Raw genomic sequence first — 14,000 nt, forward strand, 5'->3', positions numbered from 1 at the left:
AGGTGCCTGGCCGTCACAGTGGACCCAGGACAGATACCAGAAGCTGCTGCTCATGACGAGCTGTCCTCTTGGGCACCAACCGCCCTCCGTGCGCCCTGGGGTGTGTGCTGGCTGCAGCCTCCATCATCCCTGCCCTGCGTGCGCCCTGGGGCGTGTGCTGGCTCAGGCGCAGCCTCCATCATCCCCACAGTCCCAGCCTGCGTCTTCATGCCTCTAGACTCTCGTGCTCTCGATTCTCTGCCCTGATCCTCACTGGGGTGTGGATTTCAGCAAGAATACAAGATGGAAAAGTAGGGTCTCAGGTGGGTGGTGCTGCTCTGCGTCTAGGTCTGGGGGCAGAGGCACAAGAAGAAAACTCCCCAGGCCTGTAGGATTAGAACCTGGCTGGGGACTCAGCACCTAAAAGGGCCATGCAGATGCTGTCTGGCTTCATTATGCTAACTTCTGAGGCCAGAAGACGAGCTGGGGGTCTTAGGGGCAGAGCTCTCTGCAGGGACCTAGCTGAAGATTAAGAGTCACCTCTAAGGCTAAAGAGGTGGCAGATTGAGCCTCCCACCACAGGACTGTCCATCCTGACGTAGAAGTGACATGTCACAGAGGGTGGAGCAGCCGCTGTGGTAGGAAATGTCCCAGCTTGGCTCTGCCTTCTGGGGTGTGAGTAACACACTGAAACCAGAAGCTGTGGGCTGTGCGGAAGTGGATGCATTCCCACCCAAGGGATCCTGGACTTTGCCAGACTTTGGGGTTGAGGGGAGCCACTAGCACCATCCCAGAGCTGTCAGCCCCAGCCTCAGCCCTGGCGGCTCTCCCCCTGACCTTCCTGCACACTGATGCTCTCCAACCTCAGACCTGAGACAGGGCTGGACAAGGAAGCTGAGAGCAGGAGAAAAGCAGAAGCGAAGCTCAGATCTGCTGGGAGGAGGCTCCACGTTGTCCCCTGCTGGGGTCTTGCACAGCTGCAGGTGACATCCACGCTGCAGGAATGACGGCCAGGGCCTGGGCCTCGTGGTGGCCTTCAGCTCTGCTCCTCCTCCTTGTCCCAGGTGAGTGGGCTGGCCCTGGACTCCGGGAGATCTGTTCTGAGTGGGAGAGGGCAGGGCGGGGTGCAGGCGGCGGAGGAGCAGCCATAGAGGGGAGTGGGGACGGGGAGAAGGGAAGAGGGCGGAGGAGCATCCAGGAGCTGTCTGCAGCTTCCTCACCAGGGGACAGCAGGCTGCAAGGCACAGCGCGGGGGAGGCCTGTTCCTCTGTGCCCAAGACAGGAAGCCCCAGGTGGGAGGTGATGCTGTGACTGTCACTGCCAAAGTTCTCCACAAATTTAATCCGGGACGATCACACACAATATCACACTCATATGCACACACAGGCCTGCACACACCCAGAGCCTTCCCAGCCTGCCCTTTCCAGTCTCCATGAAAACTCCCCATGCCCTTCCCACCTCTGCATAGAGGAAGCCTCTCACACTTAGTCCTCGCTCCTGAGTGGACAAGGCCTGCCTGCCTGCCACTGCCTCCTCCACACCACCGGGTTCCATGAGGCCCTGACCCCGGGGCACCCCTGGCCAGGCCCATCTGAGGAGGAGCCTGGACTCGGGCTTGTGTTTTCCAGGCTGTTTTGCTCTGAGCGGCCCCCGCACCATGGCGGGCCCCCTGGGGGGATCCCTGAGCGTGCAGTGTGGGTATGAGGAGGAACACAGGACTCTCAACAAATACTGGTGCAGAGTACGGTGGACTATTGGATGTGCCAAGATTGTGGAGACCAAAGGGTCAGCAGGAAAACTGAGGAACGGCCGAGTGTCCATCAGGGACCGTCCTGCAAACCTCAGCTTCACAGTGACCCTGGAGAATCTTACAGAGGACGACGCAGGCGCATACTGGTGTGGGGTAGATTCACCATTGCTCCAAGACTTTCACGATCCCTTCATCCAGGTCGAGGTGTCCGTATTCCCAGGTGAGCCCCTCCTGTTCTCAGCACCAGGCCTGCCTGAGTCTAGGGCTGCTCATTCTGTCCCTGAAGAAAGAAGTGGGACAGGAGTGTGTGAGGCTGGGGGTCAGTGACTCAGGACACTGTGTGTGCCGCTTGTGTGGATGAGTGTGTGTGTCTTTGTGTGTGGGTACATGCCTAGGAGTGTGGTGTGGTTTTTGTGTGTGTGCACCTGCATGTGTGTGTTGCAGGGGACACTGGCCCTGAGGTTGGAGACCCCTCTGTGAGCCTTCCCTGACAGCCTTAGGCCTGACCTTTTCCTGGGTGGGGTCTGGGGCTTCCCCTGACTCTGGGGTCTTTGCTGCCTCCCTGTCCTGACAAGGGCCAGGTCCACACTCAAGGGAACCCACTGTCCTGCCTGGGTCTGACTCGCTCCCCACCATGGGGAACGGGACCCCCAGATCATTGGCTCCCCTCACTCCAGGCTGCCCCTGTCCTGGGCCCTGCGTGGACACTGCCCTGTCTGGAGTGTCCTGAGGCCGCAGCCCCACAGCCCTGTCCTGGGAGCTCCCGCAGCAGCCGCTGGAGGGCTCAGGAAGGGGACCCAGAGCCCTGGGTGGGGTTCTCATGCTCCTGAGGTCCCCATCCTGCCCCCTAGGCTTACCTGTGTGTCCCCCTCATTCTCTGGCACCTTTTACCACAGGAGGGAACCCAGGAAAACCCCAGAAATTGCCCCTTCAAGCAGAGGGACGGGCGGATAGAAATGAGCCATGAGACTGGCGTGGACCTGAAGGCTCTTCCCTGCACTGTCAATCATTCTTCCCTCAGAGTCCCTGCCCCTGTCTCATGAGACTCAAACCCAGTGGCCTGTGTGGTCGCTTCTCCACTGTTTTCTTCTGACAATATCCCGGGTTCCTCTGAGTGTCTTCTTCTTGGTCTCCACTTCCCTGGGTCAGACGTGTCCCTCCCGCGCCCTTTGTGCCTTCCTGTCTAGGACTGAGGAACTAACATCCTCCTGAGGGCGCCGGAGGAGGAGGAAAGGGCTCTTGTCCAGCTGTCTTCACCACGGGCCACCACCCAGGCTCCTCTGGGTGTCCCCTCTCTAGATCTTTCTTCCCAGACCTTCCCTCCCCAAAAAGGATGGTCCAGGGGCCTTGTGGGGCCGTGGCACGGCTGCCATGTGGGGCTGAGTGGACTCTGGTCCCAGCATTGAGGGAGGACCCCGCTGACTTCCTGTCCTCACTTCCAGCCTCTCTCCAGCCACTGTCATGCCCAGGGCCTTGGCTCCGAAGTCACTCTGGGTCGCCCTTCACAGAGCAAACACCCTTCCTCCAGGTCACCCTGTCCCTCCTGGCTGGGGTGGAAGCTGGAGACCTATGCCTTTGCCACCGACTCTGACTTCCCGATGGGGAGCAGGGCAAGCCTCATATCTGAAGTGCCATCCTCGCTCTGCAGTACCTACGGGTGGAACAGGGAGCTCTGGACACTGGTCAGGCCTGGGTGTGGCCATGGGGCATGCTGGACGCAGGGCATCTCTCCCGTACATCATTGGTGACCTTGTCTGTGAACATTGGAGCAGAACAGGTGAGAGCAATGGGGAGACCCATGTGGCATCATCAAGGCTGACCTGTGTTTCACCCACAGCCCTGACAACCACAGCGTCTAGCCCTCAGAGCTCCAGGGGCACCTGGGGTCCTCCCACGAAGCTGCCCGTGCACACCTGGCCCAGCCCGACCAGAGAGGACAGCCCTGATCCCAGCCCACGCCCTGGGTAAGTTGCCTGCGCAGAGGACTGGGTCATTTGGGTGGCCTCTCCACTGCGTGTAACGTCTAGGGGGCTTGGGTCTTCCTTCTTCCCATCGCTTCTTTGTCCACGCCTCCCACGCCTCATGTGAAGGTTCTGTTAACTGTCAGGTGCTCCTATTAGGATTGGGTCACAGCAGGGAACCGACAGCCACTGTCCTGCTCGGGTGGAAGTTGAGTCCTACCGGGTGGATTCACGCGTTGAACAAGCCAGCACGGAGGCTGATGTGCAAATACAGCGATGGGTGATGAGTGCAATGGATGAATGGAATGTTGGGTTTGGGGAGAGCGTGTGTGGGTGTTGGAGTCGCTATTTCACTGACAGTGATCAGAGGAGGATTTGAGGATTAGAGGACAAGAGCATGGAGACCCGAAGGGCTGGGGGCTGGGCACTCTGGGGTCTGGAGGAAGAAGGATTAAGGTGGAGGGAGGAGTGAGGCAAATGTCTTGCAAGGGAGTCTTGGGACCCGGCAAGGCCAGGGCAGGGAGTAGATGCTCTGAGGTCCGGTGGCCCCGGCCCTGTCCCCTGCCTCCCTCGCAGCGCTGGCCGGAGTCTCATCCTGTTTGATGAGCCCAATCCTCGAGGGTCTGACAGCTGAGCTGTCCATTCATTCCTTCAACAAGCACTGAAGTTGTAGGGCAGATTATTGGAGTCACATGGCAGGCAGGAGACTCACTGTGAAAGAAACAAATGGTCCCTGCCCTCCTGGAAACGCTGTGTACAGGAAAGCTGAAGTCACACAAATAATCTTTTGTGGGTTCTGGTACCCTAGCTGGGTAACCCTGCATGTGGGGCACAGAGGTAGAGAGCTGCCTCCAGACACAGACCCTGCCTGGGTGCCTGGCATGACCTCACGTCCTCTCACGCTCCTGCCCTTCTGGTGTCACAGTCCTCAGGTCAAGGGCACGTCTGAAGCTGAGGGTCAGGGGCCATGGTGCTGAAAGGGGATGGACTGTCCAGGGTGGGTCCTTATGTGGCTAGTTGTGGTCACAGGATCTGGACACAAGGGTCAGGGGATGGTAGAGGGCACCTGGGCCTCCCCTGGGGAGATGACTCACTGCCCGTCCCCGTGTCCCCACAGCTCCCTGCTCAGCAGCCCCCACTTCCTGCTCCTGGTCTTCCTGGAGCTGCCCCTGCTCCTGAGCATGCTGGGTGCCGTCCTTTGGGTGAACAGGCCTCAGAGAAGCTCGAGAAGCAGGTGGAGTCGGCCGGATGGTGAGAACCAGTAGCTTCAGCTGTCCATCAAGGCCCTGTGCTGCGACAGAGCCCGTCTGTGGGACTTGAATGACCTCCTGACCATCCCTCCCAGGCTGCTCTCCCCGCATCTCCTGGGATTCTCTGCGAGCCTCCTCCAGCCTTTTCCTTGTGCCTGATCTTCATGTGTCGCGCGTGAACCTGATGGACATGGATGCCCTAAGCTGTGACTCCACATCTCATGTGCACACCCCACCCAACTGAGCCTTGGGCTGTCACCAACACTTTTGAGTGCCCGGGTGCCCTCCTGGCTCCCTTCCATTTCTCCAGGACACTGGCATTGCTTCCTCCACCGTTTTCACAGGGAGAGGCAAGTCCCGGACTCCCCTGCACCTTCGCCACTGTAAGGGCCCACACTCCCTGGGTCCAGGAGTTCAGAATAAGTGGCTGCTTCCATTTGCTGAGTGTGTCGATTCAATGGTGCTGTCAAACGTTAAGAAATGACAACTTGTAGGTTTGGCCCACTAAGTCAGACCTGAGTGAAAACTCCTTTGTTCCCCCATCTCCACAGGCCCTTGCTGAGAATAGTGGACCAAGCACCATACTGGACTTCTCAGAATGGGGGTCCCTGCAGAACAGGATCCAGTATTCCCCCAAAACCTGACTATTCCCTCCTTCAGGTAGACACATCCTGACCAGTGTCTTTAAGTCCATTACGGGGGATGACTCGCTGCCTGTCACCGTGTTCCCACAGCTCCCCGCTCAGCAGCCCCCACTTCCTGCTCCTGCTAGAGCTGGTAGAAGATTCTCAGTGTGAATTGTGGTGGCGTAACCAGGCCTACCCTTTCTCCTTCTTCAAGGGGACCTGACCTCTCCTTCATTCCGGGGCTGTCGGTTTTAACTGGGGCAAATTTGGAAATGGATTGAGGGCTAGGACTCCTTGATGTGGTAGTTAACTGAGTCTCTTGCTCACTAGTGTAGACCACGTCTACCCCTACAGGCACCATGTCCAGAGTGTGATGAATGCTGGGAAAAGAAATTTGTTGGGTTTGGGGAGAGTGTGTGTGGGAGGGTGTTGGGGACATTATCTGGGACACTATGACAAGGGAAGTTCTCGCAGATCAGAGGACATGAACGTGGAGATCTGCAGGGTTGGGAGCCGGGTACTCTAGGGTCTGGAGGAAGAGGGTTCCAGGCAGAGGGGGGAGCGAGGCAAATATCCTGCAAGGAAGCCTGGGGACCCGGCCAGGCCAGGGCAGGGAGCAGCTGCTCTGGGCTTCAGTGGCCCCGGCCCTCTCTCCCTTGCAGTTCTGGCCAGAGTCTCATCCTGTTTGATGATCCCAGTCTTCTGAGGAGCTGAGAGCCGAGAGCTGAGCTGGTCCTCTGTTCACTTCTTCAACAACCATGAATTTTACAGGCTGACGTTTGCAGCCACAGAGCAGGTGCCAATTTCTCTGTGAAGAGGACAAGACAGGGCTCCTGCCTTAATGGGAAATACCGTAAGGAAAGGAGCAGGCATTCAACAGATATCCATCCAGTTTATTGCCTGCACCTCTGAAGGGTGTGCTTCTGCTCATGAAGGGTTTTCGTGGAGATTCTTGTGGATTCAGGTCCTACCAGGTCCCTGGGTGTCCCCTCACATTGCTGCCCTACCTCACCCCACAGCCCTGTCTGAAGGCAATTCTTAGGGTGATAATTAGAGGGCATTTGTCTTACGTGTCTGGCTGCTATGTCCAGGTTTGGTCTTTATGTGGATTTGTGTGGCCACAGTACCTTGGCACTAGGAATAGGGGAAAGGTGGAGGGCACCAGGGCCTCCCCTGGGGAGGTGACTCACTGCCTGTCACTGTGTCCCCACAGGTCCCTGCTCAGCAGCCTCCATGTCCTGCTCCTGATCCTCCTGGAGCTACCTCTGCTCCTGAGCATGCTGGGGGCTGTCCTGTGGGTGAACAGGCCTCAGAGAAACTCAGTGGGGAGGCAGAGTCAGCTGGGTTGTGAGAAACAGTAACTCCAATGCCCATCAATGCCCTGCCAGGTAACACAGTCCCTCTTATGTATGGGAATGGCCTTCTGACCAATGCATCCATGTTTCTAGCAGAAGATTTGGAGGCTTTTTTTTGATAATGCATCAGACACACAAAAGAATACATGCACTTTAAACCAGGAATACTCTTTAATACGTGTGTGTCCACCATCCAGTTTAATAACATAACATCATTAATATTCATGAAGCCTCAAACCCCTTTCTGGTCTTATGCAACTTATTTTCTACTCTTCTCAGAAAACCACGTCCTACATTTTATTTGATTTTATTTTTTATACAGATGGGTCTCCCTATGTTGCCCGGGCTGGATTTGAACTCCTGGGCTCAAGCGATTGTCCTGTCTCAGCCTCTGGAGCCCCTGGGACTATAGGCATGCACCACTACAAACCGGCTCACATTCCAAATTTTATGTTCATCATCTTGTTTTAAGGGATTTGCCACATACATGCATATGGATTTCCAAAGGGTATATTATTTAGCTTTGTTTATTTTTGAACTTTATGTAAAAAGTATTATGCATTTTTATTCCTAAGCAATTGAATTTTATTATTCAACACTTTATTTTTGAGATTCATCCATGTTGATGTGTTGATGCATCAATGTGTCACTTCTTTGCATTGATCTACATTCTGTCGTTGTGTGAATATCCCGTAACTCTTGCATCCATCTTTCTTGAATGAGCATTCAGGTTGTTTCTTTTCTTTCTCTTTCTCTTTTTTATGCGCTTCTTGTTTTCTTCCTCCTCATCTTTCTCCATCCTTTGTTGTCTTCTCCTTCCTCTTCCTCCTCCTCTTCTCCTTCCTCTTTCTCCTCCTTTCTTCCTCTTTTTCCTGCCTACTTCTCCCCTCCTCCCCCTTTCTTCTTTTTTCTTTTCCTCTTCTTTCTTTCTTTTCCTCTTCTTTTTTTGTTGCTATTACTTATAACATTATTATGAACATTTTTGAACACATATCCTAATTTATCTGTCCAAAAGAGTCTTCTAGAGTATAGTTCTAAGGGAATAATTGCTAGGTTTTGCTGCATGTGTGTAACAGCTCTACTAGGCAATTGCAAATTGTTTTCCAAAGTACCTGCACCAATTTCCACTCCTCATCAGCAGTGCTACTGCTCAAATCTTATCAGACTTCCTAAATTTCTTCAAGTTAATGAGTATGAAATGGTATCTCATTGTTTTAATTTGAATTTCTCTGCTTACTAATATTAAACTTGTTCTCATGTGTTTTTTTGGTTACTTGAATTTTCTTTTTTGTGAAATACCTGTTCTCATCTTCATCTACTTTCTGTTGATTGTCTGTGTTCTTCTTATGGATTTGGAGAAGTTCTTTGCAAGCCTCTTGTTAGTTACCTGTGCTCCACATATCCTTTCCTAGTTTATTAACTTTATGATATCTTTTGAGAAACAGGGTTTTCACTTTAGTGTAGAAATTATTTATTTCTCTTAATGGTTTATACTTTTCATCTTGTTTAACAAATTATGAATACTCCCAAATTTTTAAAAACTCTCCTATATTTTCTTCTAAAATTTTAAAAATATTCCCTTTCATAGGTAAATCCTTGACCCATTTTTAAATGATTTTTGTTTCTAGGCTGAGATAATAATCCATTTTTCTGTCTTCCATTTGGATAAACATTATCCCGTTTTCTCATTTCTGCAGTGCAATACCTGGCATGTATTTATTTCTATATATGCTTGGATCTTTTTCTAACCACTCTATTATGTTGAATTTGCCTAATTGCTTATTTTGGAACTAACACATTGTTTTAACTACTATAGCTGTGTTAAAATGTCTTGGTATCTGGTAAGGCATGTCACTATACATCGTTCTTTGATATTGGGAATGGCTTTGCAAATATTGGCCGTTTCCTCTTCTACAGATATTTTAGAATTAACTGGTCAACATTCTAAAAAAGAAAAAAAAAACTCTGTTGAGACTTTAAATGTAAACGTATGAAATTTACCTTTATAATAATTGCCCTATCTATGAACATGGTATGTAATTCTAATTATTTGAGCTTTTAAAATTTCTTTTAATAACATTCTATTATTTTCTACTTAAAATTTGCTCATATGTTTGTTAAATTTAATTCTGGGCATTTATGTTTCTATTCTCATTTTATGGTATCTTTTATTGCATTTTCAAGTTATTCGTTGCATGCATGTAGATAAACAATTGATCTTTACTGATTGTGTATATTTAACAACTCTGCCAAAAATCTTAGTAATTGTTTTCAGTTTTACATGTAGATAATAAATTCATTTACAATAACTTGGAGGTTTGTTTCTTTCTTTCTAATTCTCATATCATTTCTCTTTCTTGTTGTATTGTGCAGGCTAATCCAAGTGTCGAATCAAAGCAGTGATTTTGAGCAACTTGTCCTCTTCCTGATTTATAGGAAAGATTTTGCTATGGGTTGTAAATAGTTGCTTATGGGCACCTTTTCATTCCTAGTTTATAATAAAAAGTAAAGGATTTTAGATAGTGCTTTTTGTGCATCTGTATGATTATGTAGTTTCTCTCCTTTATTCTATTAATGTGATTGACTACATTAATTCTTTTAGATGAGCCTCATTCTGTCACCTAGGTTGGAAGTGCCATGAAGACAACCTGTTCCCCATCTAGAAAGAGAAGTGAGAATAAAAGTGTTCTTTTAGTATCCTTTTCTGCATGTGATCCAGGATGGAGAAGAAAACAGTAGGGGGCGTTCCCCCAACTATTTTCTTTCCCTGGTTCCTGGATCCTGGCACCCATTGAAATGTGCTGCCCATTTTCTTTCCCTGGTTCCTGGATCCTGGCACCCATTGAAATGTGCTGCCCATGACTGCAGGCATGACCCTCCAAGCCACGGCACCAGGGAAACTAGACTTTTGGGTCTAGTTACGCTTCCTCAAGCAGCCTTCGTCTTTTGCCTTTTATTTCCCTCTGACCTCCTAGACTGTGTGACCTGTGTGCCTCCCTTCTAAAAATGGATTTTAAGAAAAACTACATAATTGGGCAAGACCTCTTTAAGGGAGGAAGAGTGCTAGATTGAACTTTATATCTTGCTATTATGGCTAAAGCATTTACCCTTAGAAAAGTGGTTCTGGTTAACTTCTGGACTCCAAAATCCCCTTACTAATTAAGTACCATCTTAATCGGAGACAGAATAGGTGCCTTAAAGGAACATAGGAACCAGATGGCCATTTTCCTGCCAATGGGACGATACTGAGACTAAAATTTGGTTACAGGAGATATCTTACTCCTAACTGCTAAAGGCAGAACTTTCCCATTTCCAGAAGAGGCCTAGAGCCTGATTTCTAATGGTGCAAAAGGAAGCTGTAGTGTTACCATGAAAAATACATACATATATATATATATATATATATATACAAGAAAAATATATATATATATATATATATATATGCCTTCTGTAGAGGATTTCTATTTCTACTAGGTGGCACTGTTGGCTTAGAAATACTATGTACTCACCAGAGAAGTGGTAGTGAGTAACCTCACTGTAGGGGAAAGAGAACTCTGTTCCTAGAAGTTTGTAATGGCGTCTTCTCCTGACTTTGCCTAACAGGATTACTTTCCTAGGCTGTAAAAACTGCTGCACATTTCACACAGAGAAAGAGTTAAGAGACTGCAGATAGAGAAGGAAGAAGAGTTTTGTGACAGGACGGTTGAGGATTCTTTGCCAACACGCAGAATGGGCCGTCGGAGGCTGGGACCGGTCCAGAGGCCTTTGAATCATGCCAGGGTGTGTCCTGGCCAGAAATTCTTAGTCGTCTTAGAACTTTTCTCAGCCTTGCACAATGGCGAGGTCTTCCGTGAAAAGAAGCTGATTTGAAACATGGCCAACCTTCCTAATGACCTGGTGGCACTGTGGGGGCGGGGGGGGTCTCCATGTTCTCACCAGCAAGCCTCACATTTGAGTCTTTATGATGGCAGCCAGCACTAAGTGTATGTACCCGGCTGATGGATGCCCATTGATTTATTTTATTTTATTTTAAAATAGAGGCTAAGAGTGCCTCAAAAATGATGGCACAGATTTTAAGCTTACCCCTATACTTACCACTTCAATCTATGCTTTGGGTTCTTGCCCAGTGCACCAAAATGATATGGCTCCAGTGACTGGAGGGACACCTTGGTCTCGCACCAGTTTGAATAAAACAACATTGACACATGTGGAGTGGTTTTAAGGAGCAGAGAATTTAATAGACAAGAAAGAAAGAAGAGGCTCCCCCTGTACAGAGACAGGGTTGGGGGTTCCAAGCTGATAGAGGGAACCTTGAGTGTGGCAGAAAACAGCCAGTTATATGAGGAGGCTGGAGGAAGTGGTATCTGATTTGCACAGGGCCCAGGGGATTGGTTTGACCGGATGTCATTCAAGTACTCCACGAAAAAACTAGCCCTCCTACCCTAGCCTTTTAATATGCAAATGCAGGTGCCATGCGGTTCTAAACACATGAGGATATGTGGGGGCAGCCCTGTTGCCAGGCACATGTGGGGTCAGGAAGAAGACGGTGGCAGTGTCCATGTTTGTTTGGACCAAGGCCTGCATTTGCACATCAAAGCTTGCCTGCCCAGCTCTAAGAGCCAGGGCTTTTCTGCTAGACAAGAAAAGTTTCCAAAGCTGTTTTAAAAGAAAAAAAAAACTTCCCAAGGACCCCTTTTCCCCTCTATCTGCCTAAAATAATTTCTTTTTTTTTCATTACCTCCAATAATGGCTATAAGCAAGCCTAAAATAATTTCTTAATAACTCCTATAATAACAACAAACATTATGAGCCCAGTTAATAGATGCAATAACTGAGCACAGAGATGTTGTGTTGTCCACAGTCATGCAGCTTGCAGGTGGTGCCCGTGGGTTTAGAGCTAGCTCTATCTGACCCAGCAGTCTGCACGTTTATGCTCTCAGCCATAACACCTGAACAAATGCATCTTCTGGTGTGCCCAGCATGGCTCACCTGACATCTGAGTTGGGTGTTCCCTGCTCTTGGGAGAGTGTTACGCCCCTGGGACCCAAGGCCTGCTAGGCCAGATGCCGCGCACCCCACTCCTTCTGCAGACATATCTCCCCCTCCCCTCCTCACCCTGCACAGTCCCCTCCCCCGTCTTTTTCACATAGTGACAATGCTCAGGCCCTGTGGCCCAGCCCTGCCAAAAAATGACACCTCTTTCGTTGAATAATTAAAAGGAGGAAATGCCCACTCTATAAAAGGAAGTGAATGAGTAAGAAAGTCAAAGGCGGTCTACATGTGCACAGGGTGCAAGCCTGGGCCGAGGCAGAGCTTCCAGAGTGCAGCTGGGATCTGTGTTTGCCACTGATGCAGATCAGGTGATGAAGAGCCGGGAAGGTAGAGCCATGTGGCTTTCCCCAGCTCTGCTCCTTCTCAGCTTCTCAGGTGAGTGGGGCTGGGACCTCGGGCACTTGGTAAGACAGGGGCAGAGCAGGAGGCAGAGGGCATTTATCCTTCCACATCCAGGAAATCAGAGGTGGCTTTGTGAAGTCATTCAACTGGGACACTGGGGACTGACATCAGTGCCTTGGGCCCTGAGAACATCAAGGGAAAAGAGTAGAACCGGCTGGTAAGGAAGACTTGAGACCGGACACGGTGGCTCAGGCCTGTAATCTCTGCACTTTGGGAGGCCAACGAGGGTGAATCACCTGAGATCTGGAGTTTGAGACCAGCCTGGACAACATGGTGAAACCCCATCTTTACGAAAACTACAAAATTAGCCAGGTATGGTGGCAGGCACCTGTAGTCCCAGCTACTCGGGAGGCTGAGGCAGGAGAATTGCTTGAACCTGGGAGGCGGAGGTTACAGAGAGCTGAGATCATACCACTGCACTCCAGCCTGAGCAACAAGAGCAAAACTCCTTCTCAAAAAAAAAAAAAAAAAAAAAAAAAAAGAAGGCTCCAGGCTTGGGGCAATGGCTCACACCTGTAATCCTAACACTTTGGGAGGCCAAGGTGGGACTATTGCTTAAATCCAGGCATTTAAGGCCAGCCTGGGCAACATAGTGAGACCTCATCTCCACAGAAAACTAACAAAAATTAGCTGGGCATGGTGACACATGCCTGTAGTCCCAGCTGCTAGGGAGGCTGAAGCTGGAGGATCCCTTGAGCTTAGGAGTTCAATTCTGCAGAGTTATGATTGCACCACTGCACTCTAGCCTGGGTGACAGAGCAAGACCCTGTCTCAAAAAAAAAAAAAGTAAAAAGACTCTGGATGGCTTAGTGGGTGAGACATACACATAAACAATGAGCAGGACACAATAAGGCTTTAGGGAGGTGTGTGCAGAGGGTGAAGTGGTTCTCTCTGGTGAGCTACAGAAAGACTCACGCAGCTGTGCACTTGATGTGCCCTGTAGCAGGAAGGTCGGTTCCTGAAGCAGAGCTGAGAGAAGAGCACTCTAGAGAGTTGGGTGGGGGGAGGACGCCTGTAGAGAGGGATGGAGGCTTAGAAAGAATGGTGCGTCCATGCAGAGGGAGCTGCAGTGCGCAGGACATCGCGTCTTGGGGGTGGCAAGTTGAATATGAGGTTGGAAACACAAAAGACAAGATTATGAAGGCCATGCAAGCCAGGCTCAGGAGCTGAGACTTTCAAAGAAAAAAACTCAAGAACCCAGGTGGAAAGTGGGAAGGGCTAGATTATCGTCTCCATGGCAAGCCTTGGTGGACACCTAGAGGGCATTAGGGGACAGTCCAGAATTTTGCACAGGGTGTGCCATATGTGTGGGCCACACAATTTTCTCTTGGAGAAAATTGGAGCCTCGGGACTGACCATCTGGCACAGACAGAGCAGTCCACAGAGGAACAATGGGAAGGGGCACAGCGGGGGAGTTCTGAGACCCGACTCCAGTTCTGCCTGGGACCGGGGATCCAGACAATTCCCCGGTTGTTCTAAGACCTGGATTTCCAGTGTGAATAGAAAGTCCCCAGCTGGACGTGGTGGCTCATGCCTGTAATCCTAGCACTTTGGGAGGCTGAGGCGGGTGGATTGCAAGGTCAGGAGTTCAAGACCAGCTTGGCCAATATGGTGAAACCCTGTCT

At 50.2% G+C, this 14,000-nt stretch overlaps 2 protein-coding genes across 2 annotated transcripts in view; both read left to right on the forward strand.

Moving 5' to 3' along the window:
* The first annotated feature begins 139 nt into the window (after nt 1–139).
* CD300C (CD300c molecule) lies at nt 140–7,537 on the forward strand. Its single transcript, XM_032241823.1, has 4 exons — nt 140–1,043; nt 1,608–1,949; nt 3,567–3,693; nt 4,808–7,537. Exons 1-4 carry the CDS (start codon nt 983–985, stop codon nt 4,953–4,955), a joined length of 678 nt encoding a protein of 225 aa, XP_032097714.1. The 5' UTR covers nt 140–982; the 3' UTR covers nt 4,956–7,537.
* A 4,631-nt stretch (nt 7,538–12,168) lies between these two features.
* The window catches only part of CD300LB (CD300 molecule like family member b), a 14,502-nt gene continuing 12,670 nt past the window's right edge, over nt 12,169–14,000 (forward strand). Inside the window, exon 1 of the mRNA XM_032241824.1 lies at nt 12,169–12,348. Coding sequence (XP_032097715.1) covers nt 12,285–12,348 — 64 coding nt within the window. The 5' untranslated portion in view covers nt 12,169–12,284. The remainder of the gene's footprint in view (nt 12,349–14,000) is intronic.

The sequence above is a fragment of the Sapajus apella genome, unplaced genomic scaffold, assembly GCF_009761245.1.
Source record: "Sapajus apella isolate SASKATOON/1434 unplaced genomic scaffold, GSC_monkey_1.0 scaffold48, whole genome shotgun sequence".
NCBI lineage: Eukaryota > Metazoa > Chordata > Mammalia > Primates > Cebidae > Sapajus > Sapajus apella.

Coding starts and splice junctions, on each gene's coding strand:
- CD300C (XM_032241823.1), top strand. CDS start 983: ATGACGGCCAGGGCCTGGGCCTCGTGGTGGCCTTCAGCTCTGCTCCTC. Junction 1,044..1,607: donor GCTCCTCCTCCTTGTCCCAG/GTGAGTGGGCTG, acceptor TGTGTTTTCCAG/GCTGTTTTGCTCTGAGCGGC. Junction 3,694..4,807: donor GATCCCAGCCCACGCCCTGG/GTAAGTTGCCTG, acceptor GTGTCCCCACAG/CTCCCTGCTCAGCAGCCCCC.